Source organism: Bombus bifarius, unplaced genomic scaffold, assembly GCF_011952205.1.
Source record: "Bombus bifarius isolate JDL3187 unplaced genomic scaffold, Bbif_JDL3187 scf7180000007990, whole genome shotgun sequence".
NCBI lineage: Eukaryota > Metazoa > Arthropoda > Insecta > Hymenoptera > Apidae > Bombus > Bombus bifarius.
Genome location: NW_022884371.1, coordinates 33068 through 59097, shown reverse-complemented (window position 1 = coordinate 59097; position 26030 = coordinate 33068). Strand labels below are relative to the sequence as shown.

Sequence of the window (26030 nt, the reverse complement as noted above, 5' to 3'; positions counted from 1 at the left end):
ATTCCATTAGCCGATGGGAATTTTAGGCGAGAAATGAAATTTTTACGACGAAATTTTCATTTCCTGTTCGAATCTCTAGTGGAAGGAGGTCGAGGGTAGAAAATCCTCGATCACGCTGTAATTGAGGGCGTTGTAATTATCGCGAGACCTAAAATCGATATTCCGATAAGTGTACGATCTGTATGCCTGATCTTTAGCTGAAATTCACCAGCTTTTACCTGTCTAATTAATAATTCTATGTGTTCGCATTCCGCAGTTAAAGGATAAACATAGCTTCATGGGCATTTACCGACAAAATCATTAATGCGCAATCGTATGCCAAGACCTTGGCCAGATATAACGAGTGCTTCAAAATAATCCAACGAGTCAGGACAAATTCGTAAACACTTTATAGCATTTTCTCCTTTATACTGATCCATAATGTACACGTACAAGTCAGATGTAAATACAGACAAACTGTAAATATATGCTAAATAAGCCGGAAAAATAAATAGACGGTAATCTGGTAGAAATTTGACTGGAAGTTGATGCATACGAAGACAACAGAGAAAGAATATGATAAGTAATTTTAAGGATTAACACGCTATCGATCGGTTTCATTTCATAATATCAAAACTGTTCTTTTTAATTGATCGTAGAATTGTGTATGTATTTTGGAACTTACGGAACATATGTCAATTATTTATGATATATTTTTATTTGTTTAAAAGCTTTTCATAGATTTATCACTTATTTTTAGGAGGCTTATATCTTTCAATCTGTTCTCCTTTCGACTATCTTAACCAACAAACTGATATCAAAGCTAAAAGTCAACAAGCACAGACTTGACAAGTTTTCCTACACGTGGTTAAAGTGTTTTATTTGAAAAATATATTTCGCATGCACCGATCCAATAAAACGGAAGAAATCGAAAAACTTTCCTTGCGAGGACATCAACGATTTGAGAACACGTAAACGGTACAAATGATCCAGACTGGTGAACGGATCAGCATAGCTTTGCTCGGTTTATAGGTGAATCCCGATTGTAGATGTTTTGAAAGCCAGTTCTTGCGCGATATTACTCGTAAAACCGTTTTTGTAAACGATATACAAGCTACACGGTTTCCGGAAACCCGTGAATCCTCGGATTCCTTTCACTGATCCCTCCGGAAGCAATAGGAATTTATTCCACCCGCGAGAAACACCGCCACCAAACTTCTGTAACTTTAGTCTTTGCGATTTAGTATTATCCACCGAACGTTTGCATCTTTGTAAGTACGTACACAGTGACTCGCGAGAAACTTATTTCGATGTTTACCATAGTAAACTTTCATGTATATATTAAGTATGTTATGCGAAACATTTGTAAATTTCATCAACATTGTAATGTGACACAGCTGTGGTGATTGTATTTAGAAAATTTCCTTCGCTGTGAACTTATATTTAGAAAAAAATTGATATGCAACATAATCATTCGAATGCCATTTTCAACATCAAATAAATGTTAAATGGTCCTACTTGTAAGAATTTGCACGAATGTCGAGATTGTCGCGATCAGGCATAAAGAGCCGATCACGTTTCCGCCCTAAGAGGGTTTTCTCATATAAAAGAGAAGGAGAGTACAATATAAAAGGGCATAGGTGTCATAAGTCGAACGAACAGGCATACGGTGGTCACTTTAAATATATTGAAATACTTTTAAATATATGTCGCGAGGAAATCATTCCATCCCTTGGTAAATGGCAATGAACAATTATTGTGAACTCTATAAAATATGTACCTGCGCTGAATATCATGTAACACCTATATATGTAATTTTCAGATCTGTTCCAAACTTTACAAATATAACCGCCATAACCAGTTCTCGTCGTACTGAAATTTCAAACTGTTTTATAACTTCAACCGTTGTATAGTGCGCACGGTAGATTCACAAAAAGTTTTCAAAAGCGTTCGAATACGATTGTGAGCCATTAAAGATTGAAACAAGAAAACGAAAAAGAGTTCAAAGATCGGAAAAATAACGAAGAAGAGGTCTGCGAACGAGTTTTTACGAGGAAAACAGAATAGGATTATGGAAGAAAACGCGGAGAAGATTGGTATCGATGAATACAGCAGCTTTTCACCGGATCAAGGTTAATTTGCAATGCATAGAGGACGAACCGGCGCGGCAACAAAAGCTTCGAAAGAAGGCACACCGTTTTATGGAAGTATGCAGGCCAGCTTCCGGACGATCATCTCGAGCAGAAACGATCCTTCTCTGCAATTCTGTCGTTAATCCGTCGATTAGTCATCGATCGTAGAAACAATTGGAACCAGCTACACTCAGAGTCTCGACGAATTATCCTTCCGAACAGTTGACTTTCGATCGTACTGCAAGTAAGACGCTTTGAGTCCTGGTTCGAATGAAATTTAATTAGTCCAATTGTAAGCGGATTTAATGCTTCCCTGGAATCACTTCGGATTTGCATTGCCTGCCAGCGTCTCTAATTACACATAATCGTTTATTGACGTTTCTTGAGCCATTTGTACTAAATATGGCATTGAAATTGCTCATTAACCAACAATTTTGTTTCACGACGATAAATGCGAATTGCGGATAATAGACTGCAGATTTTTATTCATTTATGTCAAAAAGGAGCTGCAAAAATGTGCAGAATGCGTATAATGTAGGATATCCAAAGTATAATACTCGTTATAGTTTTAACAGGTAAATTTCTATTTAAATTTTATTCCCTTAGTTGAGCCTGTAAAAATATAAATTTGCATAATTATCCATATGATCTAATTACAAGATACTTGCATACACTAAACCAGCAATAAGTTACGCAAAAGTGAGTATAGTTTAACAAAAATACGAGTAACTGTAACAGATGGACCAGAGAGTGATCCACTTTCTCCTTTTTCTATCAAACCATTCCTATTAAATCAAAAATTTTCTACGTCCTCCAGGAATCACTGAAATTATTTAAACAAACAGTTACCGTAACTTGGTAAATGTTTCTTTGAGAAGAGACAGAGTTATAAGGCAAAGATCAAAGATAAAGTCGAGGAGTTTGAGAAGATATGAAAAAGAGACACGTTCGTAGATCTCGGTAAACGTGTTTGCACGTCACAGAAAAAACATCGAGCCCGTCGTCGAAGAAACAACTGGAAATGACGAGCTAAACCAATACGCGTCAAAATACGCTGGATGTTTTAATATTTTCATTGCAAACACTCGGAATTTCCCGCAACGAGACTAATGCTATTTTATTCTACGCTTTCGCGCTTAATGATTACGACTTTACTCGTTGTCCAGTGTATATTTAATCCCGTACACGCCAGTCCCTCATGATGATTCAAACGACTTCAAAGATTAGTCAACGTTGTTTCAATAACTTAAATTTAATAACCAATAATATAGGATGTTATATTTTTAACATAATATTTCCATTATAACACAAACTCGTCCTGCTTTTATCTTTATTTACAAATGCAATTAAATAGATATATCATAGAATCACACAATGATTTCAACAACTTTTCTTTCCTTAAGAGACTAAGAAGAAACCGATGTTTCTCGAAATTCCGTTATCGGAATTTCACGATTTGTCATGTACATCCGCACGAAGGATCAAATGTCAAGATGATTTGTCTGACACGGTCTGATTAGACCGATCGATAACCGGACACGCAATCCTACACCCTTGACATCACTTCAAGGACCCTCGTATTAATCCCTCTGTGAAGGATTATAGATTCAATCGATGTTGACACACGTCTCGAATCGATATGGGTTACAAGCAGCTTGGTCCATTTCGTGGTCGCGCTTCGATCTCCACCGTGAGAGGATAACAGGTTTCCTCGTCGAGTCGCTTAAATTTTAACTGAGGGTCTCGCAATTGCAACTGGAAAATTTGCCCGAGCGACGTTAATTCGCGATACGATGATGTCGGGAAAGAATACACGACAATCAGAAATCAGGGATTCAACAGCATTAATAGCATATTGTTAGCAGATGCAGAGTAAATGCATTCTGCATGTTGATACATAGGAGCTACGCTAATGAAACATGGGATCGCCGTTTCAGACACAGGATATCGATGTTCTCTTAGGAATTTCGTATTTCAAATATCGAAATACCAACCAATCTTGGTATGTTGTTTACACATAATGTAAGAATTTTACATCGTAAGTAGGTTTTTATACATTATGCATAAAACGGAACTGAACGAAATTATATGTTTAAGAACAAAATAGAAATAAAATAATAGTAATATTAATCCTGAGAATAATTCCCTATTCCCTAAATTCTCCGTCTAAATTCTCGCGCAAGCCTTTTAAGGCTTCCCAGCTTCTCAATTATACTGCAGTCAACACATGGCGAATCTCTGCGTACATAGTTCCATGTATGTCGATCCGCAGTTCATTCTAGGAATCTCTCTTCAGTCGCTATTGATACTTTAAACGTAGTATGCACATTCTCGGTCCTCTATCGCACGCCATTCATTCGAATTCTCATGTATGCCAATAATCTGTTGATTATGGCAAACGATCAAATCAAAACAGTGAAATTTAACTACATTGCCAAAGTCTATGCATTTGTATGAAAATCACTGTCAACCAATCAAGTCAATCAATTCGGTAATTCGTCGGTGCATTCCCATTGCAGAATTATAAATACGATAATTTTGGTCCTTCTAACCGAGAAACTGCTGAAAATAATTTCCTATTGTTCGAATAAATTATGACTGGTATAAAATCGATGCAGATAAATCAAATCTACGTATTAAGCTCAAATCTACGTATAGAGAACACAGTATTAATTTCTACGCCTGATACAAAATATGCAAAAATCGAAAGTAAGATATTACGATACTTGGAAGAAACGAATCTTTATATAAATCACATTTCTTTATTGCATTCATAAAAATATTAATTTGCGTAGACATCCTCAATATTGCCAAGATTTCTTACGAATAATCCAATTACAAATACCTGTACCAACATTCGATTCGACTTTGTCTGTACGGACAGTACATCAGTCTAAAGTCTAAAGACACGTTAATCGAAGATCGAAAGAGCAAACAACCAGTTCCGAAGTGAATCGCAAAAGCCGCTGATTCGAAAGTCGCGCGTAAACATCGCATCGCGTTTCCAAGTTCGTTTAATCCGAGCTTCTCTCGGGGCGAGCGCGTGTATTCATCGATCACCAGCCACGTGGATTTCCTTTCAACGGATGCAGCTAGGCTGCTAGACTGGCAGCAGATTGCGCGTTCCGTGGCCAACTGGTAGCTTGAAAACGGTAAAAAGTAACGGAACGAGGGAAAGAGAAAGAGGGTGGCTGGAAGAGAGAAAGAGAGAGAGAGAGAGAGAGAGAGAAAGAAGGCTGTACCAGGGATTAGAGAATGAAGTATCGGAAAACCGGGACCACGATGCGCACCGGCCAATATTCGACCCGATAAGTCTTTTACATTTCCTGTCGTGGCTTCGTTACACAGTATGGCTTAGGATGAAAATGATTATTTACGCCATCGAGAACGGTGAGCGAGAACGTTCGCTTCATTGACGTCGTAAATTCTTTTTACCCCATTTCTTTTAAATGTCACGGAACGTGGAAAGAAAGAAAGAAAGAAAGATAGAAGAATAGTGTTGTAACATGACGTTGACTTTTGACTTGATGAAAAGATATAGGAAACATATGCCATGCCATAGAATCGAAAGAATATCTGTTTGCCGAGCTACGAATAGAACAGTTACGATATTTCCATTAGCGTAAGATAAACACGTCAAAAGCAGAGGTGAACGTTCAGATTTTTATTTGTTTTGTTTACGTTTCAATTAACCTGCTGAATCCACAACGAAATCTTCCGAGTCCAGCATAATAAATCACCGATTCTTTGGCAGTGGTAGGAATTCAGGACGGACTTACAATTAGCAAGCCACTCAAGTGCAATCGAGCGGATCGCGTCGATATTAATACCTGATCGAGCCGCTGGCACGAGCAATCGACATCCTCCCTCGCTCTGGTTATTCTCCCGGCTTTTTTCATCGCTCGGAAAGGGCTCATTCACAAGAGTCGATCCGTCTAAAAGAAATCAAATTCCTGGTTTTCTTTCAAAGACGAAAATACCGATAACCTGTGCGCGCTACACAGAAAAGAGAAACCATAGATATATCTAATTTCCTGTCAACTTGAAATTCAAACGCGACGTAACTGCGAAAGCGATTTTTCCTTCCGCTTCTTTTGTGTCCTTGTGCCGTCCATAATCAAGCGTTGTTTTGTTATTACAGGCAGAAAAATGGTAGAAACATTCTTCGACCAGATCCATTTTATTACCTTTAAAAATTATATCGTCAGCACGTTTCGGCAATTCGTCCAACGACGGTTTCGTTCTCGTTGGTAGTATCGTTATAAACGCGTCGAACGAACCTTTATGAAAGCTTTTTTGTCCGAAACGGGGGGTGGACACCGTACACGGCGCGGCGGCGACACCGCGAAAAACACGGCAATAAAGAGGGAAGCCTCCTTTTTATCCTCGGTCGGAACTCATAAACGGGCCGGGGAAATAACCGACGATAGAAATATCGACGTTCCCCGTGGGGTCTGCGATACGATATTACGTCGTCGGCCGACGCGTAATGTCAGCCAGCGTTTGAAAAATCGCCGCCCATTCGGAATCAGCTGCGACTGCAAATCCACCGAATCGCTGCGTTCAACCGATCGTAATAATCAACGCGGGCTTTCTACTCGTCTAACTTCTGATTTTGCGATTTCTGCTGTTCCCATTTCCACTTCCCACAACGCTGTATGCTAACAAATGGTCTTAAGTTGGTTGTTATTTGTTTGATCAATTATTTAACTGATTAACTTGTTAAATTCTGCCTTTCTCCTTAGTTCTTTTTCGCCTTTATAAAGTTCTTTGTGTATCTTCTTCCTTTTTTTTTATTTCCTTTTGGAATGTCTTTTATCCGTACAGATTGTGGTAAACTGTAGGAAAATCGAATCTATTGAATAATTAGTGTTGGGATTTCGGAGTTGTTTTAATGATAATGGACCTCGAGTCAACAAGTAGAGGATGTTTAGGTAGGACAAGTATCATAGGACGTTAAATTATTCGCCTTTTTCAGCACTGCAGATCGTATTTTGGCTTCGAGTAAACATGCATTATTTGCGTACGGTTTTACGCGTTAAAAAGAGAGGATTTATTGCGGTCGATGCGCATTTGCTTGTATACATGTCGATTAACAAGATTAACAGTTTAATCGCAAAATTATACGCCGACGAAACTAATTCATTGTTTCGTTAACTGTATTATCGGCGTTGTATCTCTACCAAAGTAATACCATACAAAAATCATCCGCAAAGCTGCATGTATTATAAGTTGTATATCAGTTAAGTTTTATATTACACTATCAATGATCACGTTGCAACATCATATATGAATGTAAACCACACGTAATAAAAACAGTCTCAGTTTTCGAAATCAAAGATCTGCAATTCGAATCTCTATGGAAATTTGCCAATTTTACTATACGTATAAATTTTTTAATGTTCGAATTTTCCTCCTGAGTTCCTTCCATTTCGTTTCTCACGATTTCTCACAAACAAAACGATATTTATATTCTCTCGAAATATTCCACTAAAATCCACAAAATAGCGAAAAGTTACAAATTTCACTAGGATAGGGTGTTGTTTTCTGCCCAAAAAAAAAAAAAAAAAAAAAATAAAGAGAAATATATTGCATCGCCACGTAGTAAAAATTGTTTAAACTAGAGTTTTTCATTCACCGCAAAAGGGCTACCCGCCCATATGTTATTGGCAATAGAAAAGTGATTAATTCCATCCTCGGTTACAGTTACCGATGCATAGAAATTTTTCGGTACGCAAACATCGATTCGCGGTAAATTATTACACGACGCAACACGGAACCATCCGTTATCTCGTTTCACTTGCTCGTTAGCGTGTGATTAAAACATTTAATCGATGTTGTTCCCCATTGGGAGATCGTGATTAAAACCAGGGCAGGACAATTACAGCCCTTGCCGGATTCTCTCCGGCGCCTTTGTCACCTTGCTTGCCTCCATTATGCTCTAACTACAAGCTCCGTCGCTCAATCAATGACTGTGCTTGTCACAGGGCTCTTGGGGGTAAAATCTTCCCACTTGTACACAACACTCGCAGTCATGGACCAAACAGGTTAGGGACTTCCATGTACTCTGTGATTCCTTTTAGAGGATACACCTACGATTGATTTGTTTGTAAAATGATCGAACGACACCGTTCAATTTCAATTGTGAATGACGAATATTTCGATAAAACTGTTCAAACGTATTCAACTAAAAGAAATTAAAGATGGTATTCTTTCGCTTACCTAAAAAAAAGGAGGGGACGAAAATGGACAGGGATCGATTTGTTATGAGCTTTTCATCAATTGCTAGACATATCCATCAATGGCCTCCGTTGAAAAATTGAGTGAATATTTATTACAAAAAAAAAGAAAATAAAAGAGAGCGCGTCGCTTTACCAAAGTCTTTTCAAAAGAAACTGAAAATTCACCTATTTGGCTGCACTAACTACTCAAGAAGAGCTAAAAGAAGACAGCGTACTAGAGTTGACGAAGGAACATTTGAATTTTATCTTCCAACGTTATCTCGTACGTTGTTTGAATTGATTTTCAGTCATAACCTATTATCTCGTGGCTATAACGTAACCGAAATGGGTTGTGGTTCTCGAATAATTAAATTAACCAAAATGGGGTTCTAGAATGCCCAAATACGAGACAAGAAGTGTACCGAATGATAAATTTATGCTGTACCTCGTGTCGATATTATTCTGAAAGATTCATCTAGAATCAATTTTAAACTGATGGCGAACCTGGCTTATAGAAATTAAGACCGTACGGAAATCCATTGATCGTGCATCGGTGGGTCGCGTGAGAACTTCAATTCAACATTCCGGTAGTCGCGTGACGAGCTTAAAAATTCCACAACTGCATATTTCGATGAATATTCCAAAAGATATATGATACGTTGGGAATCCACAGTCACTTCGTATTTTTCAACTGTGATCCAAAGGAGAAACGTGGATGACATTCGCAGAAAATTCGTTCGAAAAACCGTAAATTTCCTCCTAATGCCTGTTCCTCATTCAGAGACTTCTTTACGTTAACCAATTATCTAGCGTTTCACTCCTGAAGACCAAGTTATCCGTAGATCAATCTCATCGAAATTTTCTGTTATTCAGTCAAGGTTCACGATTGAAACGAGTCCGCGGAGATGACGATCGAATGAGAATGTAGGCGCGGTCGTCGGTTTACGAATTTCTCGCGACTGGATCTTCTCGGACGTGGCTCGGTAAACTTGGTCTCGAGGCGTAATTACGTTAAACAAACACATAGTTAACCGTGTACTTAGCAATCGGGCTATTTAAATGGCTGCAAGTGACTGCCGGTGTTTGGTCAAGTCCGTCCGTTCTCGAAATTCAATCCTTGACCATGCAAAGTTCACAATGTCTCCGTAACGACTGAACAGAAACAGAGAGCAAGGGATGGAATGAAAGCGGTATGGTGTCGAAAATTTTGAAAAGGAAACCGGATTGTTGAAACTAAATGCAAACAGATAATTAAAGTTTCGAATTTAGTTGAAAGCGACCAGGCTGAAAATCCTCCGGGAGAAAAATCGTATGGATTCGTCACGAGAAACGAAAACGAACCCCTCTAATATTCCCAGACTCAATTATGTCGGCAGATGAATCTAGAGAATGGGTTGCTTCCATATTCGGGAAAAAGAGTTACTTTCACGAGCTTGAAAAAAAAAGGAATTTTTTTTGCTGCTTTTGAAAGCAAATTTTTCCTCCAAAACTCGAGCCTTCGCTATTTTTCTCTATACGATTCTCCCTTGTCGCATTCACGAACTCTTTTCGTTCACACTGTGTGTCACGTTTCTCCAACCACTACTACCACCTCTGTCCAGCCTTCCTTCGTTTTATTCCAATTCTTTCACAGTTTTTTCCGCACCTCTTTGTATTTTTCTCTTTCCACTTCTGCCTCTTGCTTTTGGCTTTAATGTTTAACATCCACGTTAGGATCCTGGTTGCAATAGTCCAAGAATCTTATTACCTATATATTTTGAAACACATTCGAAATTTAAATTCTTCAATATTTCGTGGTTAACATCGAATCACGACACTAACCAATCGTGTTTTGCTTTTTGTTACAGATACCGGGAACAATCCACAGAAGAAGATATCGTTGCAAACCGCGGAAGTAAGAGCGAAAAAAATCTCATTGTCGTTGTTTCCCCATCTGGATGAACGGGCATGATTTCGTGTTTGTGTCTCGACTAGATAGATTCTAACCGACGAAACTCCGAGAGCCAACGTATCCCAGAACGTGCACGGAATGTATCGTAAATCGTTTCTTATCGCTCCAACCTGCATCCTTTTTTGGGTATAATCCCATAAAGTACACCAAGTTAAATTTGAGCGCTTTCGCGATAAGAAATATAGTCGTTTCGTCAAGCCATCTAATTACGATAGAAAAAGATATATTCCGGTTTTATGCCGTGCTCGTTAAGTTGTCTAGCTTTCGATGGAGAAGGTTGTAAATTTTAACCTCGATGGTAGACGGGAACGAGCTTTTTCTATTTTACTTTATGTTCTCCGTTCACGTAAGCGGTGCAAGAAGAAACTCGTAAAGTACACCAGAAATCGATAACTATTTCACCGTAAGGTGACAAGGTTCGTAAAGCACGGGGCGCGTCTAAAATGTTGCAAGTATATAAAATCGCATCGAAGGTTGTAAACGTTCAAAAAGAAACGGCCATTCTTGTCGTTCATTCAAAATTCGTGTTTTTCTTTTCTCTCGCAACAAAAACGGTCGAACGCGTCGTTTCACACCGCGATTTCCCATTAATTTTTACGTAGTTGTACGATCGACTCTGGCTTATCGATAAACCATGAACAAATAAATAAATAGACATCCATTACCATTAAATAAATGTATCGCGTCCATCTGCAAAATAACGGGAACAAAAAAAAGAATATGAACTGAAATTACGTTTCAATAGCAGCCGATTGTCAAGATCCTGATAAAAGCGGTCGCGCAACGTATGAAATTTACGATTTGCGATGGTCACTTCGCGTAAATAAATTGCGCGCATTCATTGCGGGACGGGAAAAAATGGAATAATTTGTAGCTGGCTAAGACGGAGCAATTAAACGAGCGAAATAAAATTAAATACAAAAATTATTATTTCCATTTTGGAATAACTCGCAATTTCCATAGGGCATGTTTCGTATACGCTGTGTATAGAAAATTCAGAGTTACCTATCATCCTTTGTTATAACGTAACAATTTTATACAACGTGCCGCGCAATTTCATTTTAGTACGCGTAAAGTTATTATAGGTGTATGAGACACTGGTTATATGACTAACGTATCAGAGTAGACTTCATTTAGCTGTATTGTACGACGTCAATCTCGTACGAAGAATCAGGTGCGCATCGCACACATGTAACAATAACAGCGAACCGATATGCAAATTGATTATTTACGCAATATTGTTCGCTCAAAAACACAAAACTCGTCCGTTGTTGACGCAATTCCTTTATCTGTAATAGTTTTCGAAATATTCCAGGAAATATATACCATCAATTTCAAAAGCAATTCTCACCACCAACAGGGAAAACAATCGCCGATAAAAAGATATTTATATAAATAAGATATTTCCTCGAAAGTTATCTTTTCCCCAAAAATTGTATCCATTAAATTTTATTTGACACGCTTTTCTTCTAAATTCTAAAACTTAAGAACTTGCCAAAGCTTACCTAAACTTATCTAACTTAAAATTTACCAAGAAATATTTCAACTACTAGCAACGTTTCGCGATAAAGTCAGTTAACTTCGAGCTACTTATCAAGAAATGCTAAAAAAATCCAGAACACGCCACCTGTTTCTCCATTTCAGGCTGCAAGCAGCCCTGAAAGAAGAAATGCGAGCGTGTCGAGCGTCGCCCTGGAGGATGCAATTGGCCCTGACTCGCGAGGCGAGCGTGAGCGGGTGGAACGCACCGAGACCGAGCAGGTGGAGGAGGATTACGAGGGCGAGGACGAGTACGAGGACGAACTCAAGGCTGTAGCCGAGTCGCACGAGGCGATGTCGAGGGACGACACTAGGAATTCGAACGTGTCCACGGCAGCGTCTACTGGGCTGGTCGACGGGACGTCCTCTGGTTCCAAGAACTTTGACTCGCGGGAGGTGATCACCGTCAACAGTTCCGACGAGGATGTCGCATCGAACGAGGCAATAACCGACGAAATTATCGACAAGTATGACCAAGAGGTATGTGTATTTTCCTCTCCCTTATTTTTCTTTCCTTTCGCCTCTTCTTTTATGTTCATTTGTGAGAAACCGTGTCTCCTAAAGTGTCCGCTTGTTTCGCTAAACAAAATCGTGCTGTTTTTTTCAAAAAGAAACAACGAAGCATTTTCAAGTGAACGTTTTTCTTTCGAGGATAGACAGTTGCAGGGAAAAGAGCATTCGTTTCGAACAGCGATGTATTTTTAACAAGACTTTGCTTCCAGAATACGGTATATAAAATCGAACAGACGTAAACGACAGATTAAGCCGCGAGTTTCCAGAGTAAATTTGACACTCGTATACAAGTCGCGTGGATTGGTATATATCCCGGTGGGTATATTGAAATTTCACCAAGCTCTGGCAGATTGGACCATCTGGCGTGGCGCGATCGGAAAGCTTTCGTTCTGTCGGAGAGTAACCGAGCGGGGAATTTCAATTGATCGAGCGGCCACGCGACGCCGACGTTTCATGCGCGCTGTACCGATGACCTGGTTCCAGCAGAAACATTGTAGTCAAGCCTTGACCACTGTTTCGTTGGAACGGTTTGCCCCGGCAAACCCTGACCCGACGACGGCCCAACCCTGACCTACCTCCGGCCCATTTCTTACTTCGTTTCCGTGCTCTATTTACGATTAAGCTGGCTATTCGCCAGGATAACGTCGATTCCATGTTCCTGCTTGATCCTGCTAGCTGCGGTTACTCGACACATTCGACTCCCTGGTCGATGAATTTCCACTCTGCAATTCCACAGTCACGGTATGCTCGGTGAAAATGAAACGGAGAAGTCGTGCAGTTTGCGTAATGCGACAAACTTTGGAGCATACGGAAGCGCGATTCTTTCCCAACAATGCGTCCTAAACATTTCAATTTGAAATTCAACAGAAATCCAATGTATCGAAAACAAACTACGATTTCCTTTCAATAAATGAAGCTCCGCTGAGTTCTAATGACAGTTCGATTTAACAAGATCTTAGCTTCGATTTATCGAGGAAACGGAAAACAACTCGATTTATACGCGGCTTGAGATAGAACGAAAAGAAACGGACAAGAAGCGACAAAAAGAAGGCGATATAAGTTGAAAAAAGACTCGATTTGAACGCGATTCTAGCGCAACGGCGATCGTGCTGTCGTCTAATGTTTATCGGGAGACGTATGGGCGGACCGGTTTCGTCCGACTATCGGAAAGTACTTTGCATCGACAAAGGTCCGAGCTGTTTCGCGATTGGAAAGCCATTTGTAACGTCTTAAGAGGACACTTGAAATTTTAAAAGGGTCATGGTATCTGTCTTCGGCTTTCCCCGACCAGGTTTCGCGCAATTTCTTTCGACGACAACAACAGCCACGCTTTTATCGTATTTACGCTATTTCCCTATTTTCGTCTCTATTTCTCTCGAAACTCGTCGAAACGAAACGAAACGAAATTAGAGTTTCAGTTGGGTTATCGAATAAAGTCGATCGATTAAACGTTCGTAATCGATGTCATTTTACTCGGGGAAAACCTGTATTAATAATATTATTCCATGTTGGTAATCGAATCATCCAATCAGGCAGTTGCACAATTCGCGAATGCCGAGTATTCACGAAACTTTCGACTACACTCTCAAAATGTTACCTTCGACAAACTTGGTCTCGATCGAATTGTATTAGCTTGGTACATGCAAAAGCCATTTTCTTTAGGTAGGACATTAATATCACGTAACTTCTTCAAATCTGAATTTATACACGATTTCATGCATATTTTTAACGATGAATTAGTTTACTTGTTTATATTTATAAGAATTCTTATTAGTTACAGAATTCAGAGATTGTTGAAATGGAGCTGCTACAATCTTCTCTCGTTATAGTTCTTTTTTAAATAATTTATATACGTTGAAATGGATATCGATACATTTTCTAAATACTTTTTCGTGCGTTCGCAGAAAATTTTAGAATATCTGCAGTCATCTCCCTAGTGTCAGTCGGTAGTTACGCGTCGAATAGTTTCTTAAATTCTACTCGTACGTTCTTTTTCGGTACGACGATGGCAACGTTGGCAGGTAATAGTGTCGTACATCTCACTTTCCTGTAAGTTCTATTTTCTACCTGAAGACAGAATACTCTTTGCTTCTATTTATTACGATAGCGGTGACGCGATCCATTCTTTACAAGAATCTCCTGTGTCACTGGGAGGAATTGCAATTTTCAAATTTCCCATAAATCCATAGGAATTCACATTCTAAGAATAATCTCGTTTCCCGACATTACCAAGGAACGATGTCTATGATTATTCTCTATTTCTTTCCATTATTCTAATATTCCCAAGAATACCAAAGGAGAATATGCATTTTGTGTGATTTCAGGTGGCCGAGCTGCTAAAGTACAAGAGGGAACGCAACTCTAACCACAGCGAGGGTAACCGCATGAAAACAAAGCGTGTTCCGACCGTAAAAAAGGAACTCAGCACGCAGAAAGAAATCCTGATCGGGAGTAACGAGACGCAGGTGCCGAAGAGTCTAGTGCCACCAGATGATCCAGTGAATCGTTTGAGCGAGGAAACAGACACGATTCAACGAAGAAACGTCGAATCTAACGAGGTGAGCCAAATTGTCACTTTGTATAACGTAGACACGTTCTTCTTAGGTTGCGATTAAACGTTAGAAACGAATAATTGAACGAAAAAATTGTACAAAAGTTAACATGTCAAAATTAAGTTTTTATATGTTGTATTTTAACACTGAGATCGATTGAACCCCTTTCATTCAATGACAATGCAACAGATTTATAAAGCTTACATCTTCTTCTTACCTGTATCTTTTCATTGTCTTTATATTTTTGACTATTGATCAGAACGTTAGTTCGTCAACAAACGAATAAAGTGTAACTACAGCCTTTATTTCGTAGACCAGTGAAGTTTTATCAATAACAAGGATGCCGAATATTGCACTTCGCTTTGTCGCCAAGTTTCAGGCGAAAAGTTTCCTTCCTGCTTTTAGTGAGACGGGTTTTTAAGAAATTAAACGTGAAGAAGGATTTAGAACGAGATCGAAGCCGGAGATATTAATGGACCCTCCTTCGAAAGCGTCCTTTGAAGTAGCTTTGAATCGGAAAAGTGACGTCAGATTTCAAAGCTCTTTTGCCAAAGAAATTGGAATTTCCCTGTTATATTTTGACGACAGTTAATGCACTTGGTATTGAAAGATTTCTACGAAGTCTACCACTTTTTTTTTTACTTGCAGCCGGTGGAGTGGGAGGATCTAAGATATTCGGAGAGATCGAATGGAAAAAGTGAAATCGTGGAACACAATCAATACTCGGGATCCAAAGCGAACAGCCCAAAGAAGTTGGACAAGAGGCAAGAAACAGTTTTGAAGGACCTAAAATCCTATTTGTTGACGGAATACGCGAACGAAGAGGAGCAACGCCAGAAACTTCGGGAACTGGGGGTGAGTTTAGTCGGAAGTTTCTGTGTTAATAATTAATCGCTTAATAATTGATAGCCAGAACGCGTTGATTCTTTGGTATCTAGCGATTCTCTCTCTACTTTATCTTTTTCAACGAATCTTTGTTTAATAAAAGATTATCCTCCATACTTTACTGTTGAGAATAAGATTAAACTTATTGAAAATTTATCTATTACGATATATTCCACTACATTGAAGAGTTATACCTCTAAATTTTAAACGATCTTCAACTGTCGCAATCTCATTGTTGCTGCACGCGTGTAACTCTTACGGCATACCTCTCCTTAACATACTATGCGCTTTCATATTCTAATACTTTATGGTTTATGCAAACTAAATCCACTTATCGCTTCAAAAAGAAAAAAATAATCGAATGGAAAGCAATGGAAGTCCCTAACACAATTCCATAATAGAAGTGATGGAAATTGATTTATACCATTCCACGGGATAGCACGTGTAACGTGAACAGATTTTAAGCTCGAACGGGACGGGGAATTCGAGCGTACAGGGCGGAAGCGTTGAAACCGAATAAACAAGCGTGGAACGAAGTGCGAGGAAAATGGAGAGGAAATATTCATCGGTAGCCGTTCGGCGTCGTCGATCTCAAAGGGCGCGCGTATCCGCAATCGATAAATAATCCGGCCTGCGAGCCGTTAGGCACCATGTTCCCGGGCCAATAACGGCGAGTGGCTTTGTTCGTACTCAAAGCGTCTTTTCAGCTACCTGCGGCCGGACTTTGATCCCATCGCGATCATTCAAATAGACAACCCACCCTCGACCACCATCCATCCCCTCTTGCATCGCTAACTGTCCTCAGAACGAAACAGCTGTCTTCTTCATAACGAACGTCGCTGCAACTCATCATTTTTCTCTTACTTTAGGTTTTAGATGAACCTGTTCGAGCAAACCTGGCGATCCGCCGCAAAGATTGCATTTCAAACTTTAAATTACCTGACGTCCCGGCGAATCGAACAGTTTACAATTACGTCGTCGAGTCTTTTGAAAAATGATTCGCCTTTCTGTACGGTGAAGTCTCGGACTAGGGAAATCTTCTTCCACTGAGCGGAGATTAAATTTTAAATTACGAAAGTATATACGTCGTTTCTAATTTGTTCTCCAAATGATCGCAGGGAAAATTAGTTTTGGACTTAAGATAGTTTCTCAAATGAGCAATCTTGCAGTTCTCTTCTCTCTCCTCTTTTGTTCTTTCTCTGTCTTTTTTTCTTTCTTTTTGGAAAACGTGCACATAGGTGCATTTATTCGTAGAAAGAAACGTGCCGCGAATCATGTCAGATACAAATGAGAAAGTTGTCGCGAAACGATCAGGGGTGGAGGAAATAAAACGCGGCACGATGATAAATGCCAGTCCCGCTTTCAAGCCGGTTAACCATCGGCAAGTTTTCTTTTATCGCGCAGATACAATACCCTGTTTTCTTTCCCGTGGCGCGAGATACACGCCGAGACTATTTGTTCTTGTCGCACGCACAAAAGACAACGATCCTCCGCTGCTTTCGAAAATGGAACGGAATCACGACCTCGAGGACGTGTCCTTTCTCTGCTTGCAATGCGCCATTCTGCGGAAACCTCGTCGGAAATAATAATTGTTTTCCTGTGGAAGCTGCTATCTTTTTCGCAGATAAACTAGCAATACAATTCTTTCAATTGATTTAACACATTGAAAAGGCCAACTGATTAACTCCACTTTTTATAAAATCATCAATTTCGCATTATTTAAGTGCATCTCAAAAAGGAAATCTTATTACGTAAATTTATTTATCATAAGGAGGTAGAATAAATAATTGTAATTGTCGTTCTTATAATTTGTAATCGGTGGTTTGTCAAATTTCGCCAATAATATTATTTCAATCCGAGTAATTAAAGAGATACGATATATGCGTCGGTAGTAGCGAAAATGGTATTAACCGAAAGAATTATTCGATAATGAAATTGGCGTCATTTGTAGTACTTGCTCGTCCTCTCCATTATCGTACCAAGATAAGTGAATGACACGGCCACAAAGAATTCACCGGTTCTCTTCTTACACGATTGGCATGTTCCACTTGTAACGGAAGAACAGCGACAAGGATGGTATTTCTCATGCACAAAAGCTCTAAAATAGTCAGGAAGAAATTAAGTTTCTTTGAGACGGCGCGCCGAGTTAGAGAATCGGCAGAGTCTCCGTTTCATCGTTGTCATCTGTCCGACTCTGGCACAAAGAATACATCCTCCAGACTAATTCAATATTCTTAAAGCGACTCCTTCGCCACCGTGCTGCGATTACTGCGACAATTGGATCCACGAACGAGAGCCGAGCTTTTGTCGTGCCTCTTTGGTGGAACTTGAACATCCTCGTAAAAATCTCTCGCTTTCTCTTTATTTCAAAGAGAAACCCTCCTGTAATAGCTGTGTTTCGGAAAATTCTATTTGCTCTCGTTCCTTAACTTCGTAATTAACTTTTATATTGTTTCTAGAGTCAACGATTCACAAAAGAGCGTCCAAAAGGGACGCTCGGTGATTCTAAAGAGTCTTAGTTATAAATCTCTTATCAAACAATCTTTCGATACAATAATTGTTGGGAATAAGACGATATCCCGTGAAAGTTGAAGCGCGGCCACTAAGTACAGGCACATTTTTTTCTGATGTGCAAGTCAAATCGAGGTGATACGAAAGGAGAGACAATTCAGTCATTGAGAAACATTTTACGCTCACTACCAAATTGAAATTAAGTAATATCGAGCGTCTATTACAAATCGTATTCTCACATAGAATAATCTGACGTATTGCGTTACTTTCATCCGTCAGCGCGTTTTTTCCTCTAACAAAATTATATGAACGCAATAACGCAATAACGTTTAAAAAATAAAAGCAGGATCCTTGTCTAACATAATCATGGACTACCAGCATTCCATAGGGGAGATAACGAATAAGAAAGTAGAAGGCAATTCGTGCTGAAAGGCGCGCCTCTGCAGATTGCGCGCATTCTTCCGTCGTTGCAAGGATGTCTCGCGCTCTTGCCCGCTATTATCGCAGCAGATACCTGGTGCACTTATCGTGGATGTGCGTGGGTCGCACAAAGAGCGGCATTCTCACGGATAATTCAATATGCTTCGCGCAAACCATCGCAGTAGCAGACGCAGTAGCAGCCGTTCTCGGCTGTCACCGCCGTTGGAATCAACAACAGAAGGAGGAGCTTCGAGGATCTTCGTTCACGGAACAGGACTTAGAACAGCTAAAAATGGTAAAGATATGTCGAGCTTTATTAGAGAAAAGCAAGGAAAGGAAAATATATCTGATTTTATTAGGCGTCTTTTATTAAAGAATTCAATGAAAATCAAAGTACGATGAAGAGAGAAAAGAAATATGTTTTAGCATGATAAGGGAAGGAAGGGATGCAGAGAATTCTATGGAAGAGATAAAACCGACATCTGGCTCTGGGGGATACTGATAAAGCGGTGCAAATGAAAATCCATATGATTTTTGTCAAAGACAGCCTGTGAGACTCGAGTTCGCATAAGTTTCTATTTCACAAAGGGAGGAGAAGTAGGAACATCTGTGTAGAAGCGAAGGGCTCACTGGTTTGTTATTGAAAGAAAAAAAACTGGGGCAGAGATCTTGCGAACGATGGAAATGGAGAGAATATCACATTAATTTTCACTAACTCCGAGGAAATCCCGTGTGCCACAGTGTCAATTTTACCAATAAATGAGAAAAGTTTAATTTAACTCCTTCCCATCTTCGATTCTGTAACCACATCATCCACATATCAGATATTCCACGCGACGTAACATATCCTATCAAAAAGCTAGCAATTATTCGGATATGTTTAAGCCCTTCGATAATATAATAAAATAAAGAAACATTCAGAATGAACTATTTAGAGGATAATCTTCACGATTTCCTGATTTTTATAGAAATTACGTAATACAGCGTTACGTATAACATTTAAACCGTGTAATTTATAGTATCTATCTAGCTATATATTCATTAACTTGTCCAAGTCTCGTCACGAAAGGGTAAATTCATTCCTCGTATACTTGTAACGGCCGTAATATGTAAAAGCCTATAGACGTGATGCACTTGCGCAAATAAAATACTTGTTGTAGCGGCAACCCAATAGAGGCGGCGATCACGAAACGGAGCTGTTAATCTTAATTCCCGTGATTTACGATTATCGCCACCGGTCGGAGATATTCGACACGAAATACCAGGGAGGAGTTTCGAGCGGAAATTACGAAGCACGGCATCCGGAAGAGCACGACAGTGGCCGTCCCTTCTGGCGACACCGTCGAAAACGTTTATCGACCACGTGAGACAATCTCCCCAGAGGATCGATCTACACTCTCCTTTGTCCACGATTTCGTTCGTCCCCCTTTCGGCTTCCGATCGTTTTTGTTACTCTCTTTTTGCCCGGAATTTTCGAGAGTGCGCAGCGAGAGGACGCGTAACGAATCCGTGGAATCCTCCGACGGAAATTACGAGGAACGCCAGAACGGAAGTCGAGTCCCTTGTGTCGTTGCTCCGTCCACGACACTCGAATTTTTTCACAAGCGTAAAATTAGTCGATTTCCATATAACCACTAATTTGAAAAATATAGCAAAATAAGGCACGCTCCAATTTTTCATGGATATATTGCACGACATGATTGTGAAACCATTCCAATATTTTTTGTTCCTATAGATACAATAGTTTATGAAAGTCTTCGAAAACTTACAGAAACTTTTCATGAATATATTATGTGCAATATGAAATATTTTGAATTTTCATTAGCTACTGTCATGCAAGTATGTTTTGACAATTTTAGAGCGGCTTCGTAATTATGAGACGTAGTATACAATCGTACCAGAAATTGAGAAGAATATGAAACGAGTCTAACTTAAACACAAAGATGAATTTTCTCGTTTTCTCATTTCTCTATTCGAGCAGTCAAAATGCGCATTTCGAAAGAAGAACAACTTTGAAATTAAGAAATTCTTCGAAAAGTTCAGCGAGTTAGACAACGTTTCGACATGAAAGGAGGCAAAATGACACTTGTGCTGTGAATCACGATTCAGGTTTGTGATTTCACATTGAACAGGATCCAGAAAAGGCAGGAGAGCCGTGGATCCGAATGAAGAGAGCAGCGTGGCGCGCAACGAGCGCTCACGACTCCGTCGAGTCGTTAATGATCGTTGAGCGACGAGAATTTCCGGCGGCGAGCGGTGCGTGCATATTTTGCAAAACACGTTCGAGTGGAAAAGCGAGAGGGGAAAACATGTTTCCACGGGGAGCCGAGAAAAATTCTCTCTTGGTCGAGTCACGGTTTAGAAACTACCGACGTTCAACAACTTCATCAACAAGTTCCATTTTGTCTGTACGAGTTTGCTGGTCTCAATGTCTGTTAATACGCAAAGATACAGTCACGCAAGAGTAGCGTAAATTAAAATCTAAAAGTCGTGCAGGAAAAAGTGTATGGAGAAAATACGTTTAAGATGTTTCCTGTTCGTTATTTTATCATGATTTCTTTATCTAAGATTGCGCGCATACTCTCATTCCCAAGTATCAGAACATCGAATGGTGACATACGAAAAAATTGAGGAAGAAAACGATCGAGAAAACGATTAAATAATCACAATTTTGTACTTATGCAAGGTTTACCTGGTATATACACATAAGAAAAATTTGCTGAAACTAATTGCAGGGGTTACAGTAATGTAATGTAGTAAACTAATTACGTATTGATTTTCATCTATTCGTGTAAAGTTATACGAGTAATATACATTAGTCCTTATGTATGCATGCGAGATTTATACAGTATGAGATCCATTTAGTATCAGATATTGTTTCAATAGAATTATTGAATGTTAACAAATTTGAATGTACAAACATAACAAAGATTTGTTGAAACTATTTGCAAAAATTAAACTAGTGATGTTCCACTTTCAACAATTGTCTATCCTAAACTCTAGTTAAAAAATTTAAGGTGAATTAGATAGAAAAGCGCAAAAAGACCATTTATACGACATAAAACCATTTATACCATGTAAAAAAGAAGACACGACAGATATAGACGACAAAACTAATAATTTAATATAATGTTCATGATTGCCCTAACATTTACGAACAAGAGCGCATGCATCTTTATGTCTGCTACTCTACGCCTGCTCGTTCTATTACTTTCTCTCTCATATTCTAGAGTTAATGGGATAATTTAATTATCGTTGCATTGTTGGATAGGCTCGAGAAGACGCGCTGGTGGAGAACTTGTTGGAACTTTTGGTGAAGATAGCTGAGAATCCAAGCCGATGGGAGCGGGTGCAGAAACTGCTTGGTAAGTAACGCTTTGGGTGTCTCGAGGGCAAGAAGCTGAAAAGCACCTAGGCGAAGGAATTCCGCGGCAGAATAGTTTGAAATTGGTATTTGGGTGAATAGTTCGGTCCTCGTTAACCCTTCATCGAAGAGGCACACCCGCATCGACGATCGTCGTTAGCCTTTCTACAAGCTTCCAACGAAGATTCGCGAGTGTAGCGAAATTCAGTTGTTTGCACGATCACGAGTAGCGTTAAAGCAAAGCGGAAGTGATTCGAACCGGTTCATCGATTGAATGTTTACTCGTGAGGCGACAAGGGACGATGATCGGGCAAGTTTCGCAACAAAGTTGCGTCTCGAGACTTTATTACAAACGTGCTCGTGGTCTCCCGAAGAAGAAGAAACCTGTTGCGACTCTCGATGAACTTCCCCGGTTAATTATCGTTTAAGACGCGTCTTGTATCTAGCAACAGGGAATAAGGGTAAAGGAGTTGTGTCGTCAATGAGACCATTGAAATGTGAGATGAGTGATTGCCAAACCTTGTCACGATCGTCTATCATGTATCGTTTATCGAGGATTGTCGTTCGTTAGCTATGTAAACAAAAGTTATGTAGAAAGATATTATCTTCTTGACAAATTCGATTAATTTCATTTTCTTCTATAGAAATATATGTCAATACTTCTTGTATCATTTAGTGGTAGTAGAAGATTTGTAGTTTTGTAATCAGGATGATACAAGTATCTCTACACCAAAGCAACGAAGATGAAGCGAAAGGTACATCGAATCTTTACTTATACGACGCTTCATGTAACGTATATGAAATTTATGAGAAGTAATTCTATGTGTAAAAGCCACAATTTTTGACTATAACAGTTCTAGATAGCCCTAAGTTACACGGTTATAGCTGATAACAAAAATAGACGTAAGATCAATCCACTTTCTCGAAAGAAATTAAATCGCAAAGAAGCTAAGCTCTGCTCTCTATTCGTGCGACACGAAGTCTCATAATATGATAGGTCTATTTCGTGCTTCGTTCGTAGTATTCAATTTCAGAATCAAAACAGAGGACTATCCTTCTGTAAGAAGCCATTCCCGAATAAATAGATTTCAGTGGAAGCAGTTACAAGGTGTTCTCGTCCAGTTAAGCTATTAAAAGGAAAAAGTTGTCGCAAAAGGGAAGACCCTCGCTGCTAATCGCGTTCGAGTCGACCAAGGAGAATCCAATAAAGTCTCACAATAGGTCGATTAGACGAAATAGTGTCTGCATTATTGCCCGGTGTAATTGCCTCCCGACAATTAGTCGATCTGTATAACGTGGAAATCAATGTAATTCGCCCGCGGGAAATCCTCTCCGTTTGGATTTTCCCTTTTCTCTTCGTCCGCTTCCACCGACTCTTTTTCACCCACCGCCACACCCCCGAGTCTCACTCATTCGATTACTTCCTGGCACGCGAACAATACGTTAACCCATTTCACGCCACGATGTACTCTTGCCATTTCGCGTTGCTTCGACGAGATTACCCGGAAACAAAGGGAATGAATTCGAATGAAGTCGAATTGAACCGTGAATGGATTTTCTTGACCGTACCGAGTCAATGCCATTTGTGAAACAAATTTTTCACAACTGGTACTATAGAAGCTAGCAGAACGAATTGTTGGATGTTCAACTTTTGTCAGTTACAAACAAAAGAATTAGTTTATAATTTCCAACGTTAGAAAAGTAATTTATCAACGTAAAAGAATTTTATTTAAATACATCGAATCGTCCACGTTGAAATTAAAACAGCGCAACTTCTTATCCGATGAATAGATTTCAAGATAAAAATTCCTAAGTGAAATATAAAAGTGGACAAAAGGACAGAATTCGGAGCGTAAACTATTTCGAAACCGGCAAAACCACCCCCAATTTCACGTGCACTACACGAGTAACGGCCCATAATCAAATGTAGTTTCTTCTCAAATACTAGTTTAATTATAATTATCAATTCATACGTAACCGATATTAAAAAGCTACAACTCAAACACTTCCAACCTAATTTGCTCGATTCATCGTACACACCATGCTTTATGGCTTCTTTTTCCACAAAGCTTCTCAACTTTTTCAAATATATATTTAAACGAAATTCGACAATTCCTGTCGCCTTATCAAAGGGAGAGAGCGAAGAGATTTAAAAACGGATTAGAGTCAAAGAGTTCCGGCGGTTTCTTTCGAAATGACCGTATGCAAAATCCGTCTCTTAATTTCCTAACTAACGCGTGACGCGTGGTGGGGCAGTGTATACGGAGACAGTGAATAATCCAGGAACAAGTTAGTCCGTGCATCGGAGCCAGGGCAAGCAGTAGGTAAAGCGCTTTGCGCGCGAAACCATCTTAATCTCCATTACAGGAACAATGCCGCTTTAATAATGGCCATTTGCTCGCGCTGATGGATGAGCGCCGCCTGCGGGAGAACTCGGTTCGAGTGGACGTATCGCGATGTGCTTTTTATGAGAAATAAATCGACGTTGCCCGACGCTGCTCGCCTCTGCAGATGGAAAACCTACCTATGCGAATATACCGCGTGTTCTAGAGACAAAATTTTCCTACCGCGAAAATCGTTTGACCATATTTTACATTCATACCTTAAACCTTTACATATAGCTAACGTCAATGATATTAAAATTTTTATCGACTTTGAGATGCTGGAATCGTTTATCAGCGACTGACGTTTATCAGCGTTTCAGCCTTTGAATATAGTAAAATAAATAAGATATTTTATGACTACTTCACTCTGCAAATAATTATAATCTTGTAGCTGTACTATACTTTTCTCTACAAAATAAATATTTGTTTGTATGTTAGCGTAATCCATAATGAGTGAACGTTCGTAGAAAGCTGTATCTCAAAACCGCTTATTGATTATCGTATTTCGCTTTAGCATTTTTTGCGTTTGAAGGGAACGATTTATAGGAAGATACGCGTATTTAAAGGATTAAACTTAACCATTTTAATCGAAGGAACCTGCACACCGTAAAAATGACGTTATTTTGCTTCTATCGACAGCAAACACCGAGAACGAGCTGAAACTGTCTAGAAACGAGTTGGACCCAGCAGCGAAACGCAGCTACGAGTCCACTTCGACTCTATTTCCAACCACTTCGGAATCCTCAAACGACTCGAGGAAGTCGCGGAAGAAGTTGAAGAAGAAGAAGAAACCGAAGCATCGTTTCTCCACGACCACGTTAACATCTGTACCAGCAACGCCTCCGTTGTTGACAACCACAGAGACGCCCTGGCAAACGACGCCGGTTCACTGGCGTCTGGTAGCAGAGAGACTCTTTGGTCCACCCTGGCAACAAGATCTGCAGGGTGAAACCGAAAAAACCACAAGTCCGCGTTACTCTGTTCCACAGAGTTCCAGAAGCTTGCCTTCTATCAGAGAGTTGATCGAACAGAACAAGTCGAAAAGCAACACCAAGTCTTTCCCTTTCGATAGAAATCCAATTCTAGCGAACGAAGTTGGTGAACTTGGCAATCAAAGGCCGATGCGGTTTGGCAAGATTGGAACTCGTCAGCCTGGTCACGTTCAGCCACATAGGGAGTTCACGAACGTGTACGACAGGCCTACAGGTGGGTTCCAAGGTTAAATCAGGCCATTTTTGCGCATTTCTTTACAGAGCGATGCAAAATGATGTTTCGCGATGCAACGTTCAACCTTTTCACATGCTACGTCGCGTATACAAAGAGGCAGCGCGTCGCGTTTATTTTATTTCCTATGTTACAATTTAAAATTAAACAGTTTTTAATTTTTAGTGAATCTTATTTTCACACAGTGGACAATATTCGTCGTCAAGTAGAAATTAATTAACTATAACTATAACAATTTTTTTTAAATTGGTCTCAAACTTTAATGCATTACGTCTTCTTTATAAAACTATTCGAAAAAATCACTCCTTATTATCGATAATGAATAAAAAATAAGTTTCTCACAAGTTACTAGAAA

The 26030-nt window shown here is 39.5% G+C and overlaps 1 protein-coding gene across 3 annotated transcripts in view; it reads left to right on the top strand.

The window, feature by feature from the left end:
* Positions 1-26030, top strand: part of LOC117205318 — a 164685-nt gene that overhangs the window by 133138 nt on the left and 5517 nt on the right. For all 3 annotated transcript variants that reach the window (XM_033443602.1, XM_033443600.1, XM_033443599.1), the window contains 6 exons: positions 10180-10226; positions 11928-12302; positions 14660-14893; positions 15536-15742; positions 21975-22068; positions 25091-25657. In XM_033443602.1, the coding sequence (XP_033299493.1) occupies positions 10180-10226; positions 11928-12302; positions 14660-14893; positions 15536-15742; positions 21975-22068; positions 25091-25657 (1524 nt within the window). The remainder of the gene's footprint in view (positions 1-10179; positions 10227-11927; positions 12303-14659; positions 14894-15535; positions 15743-21974; positions 22069-25090; positions 25658-26030) is intronic.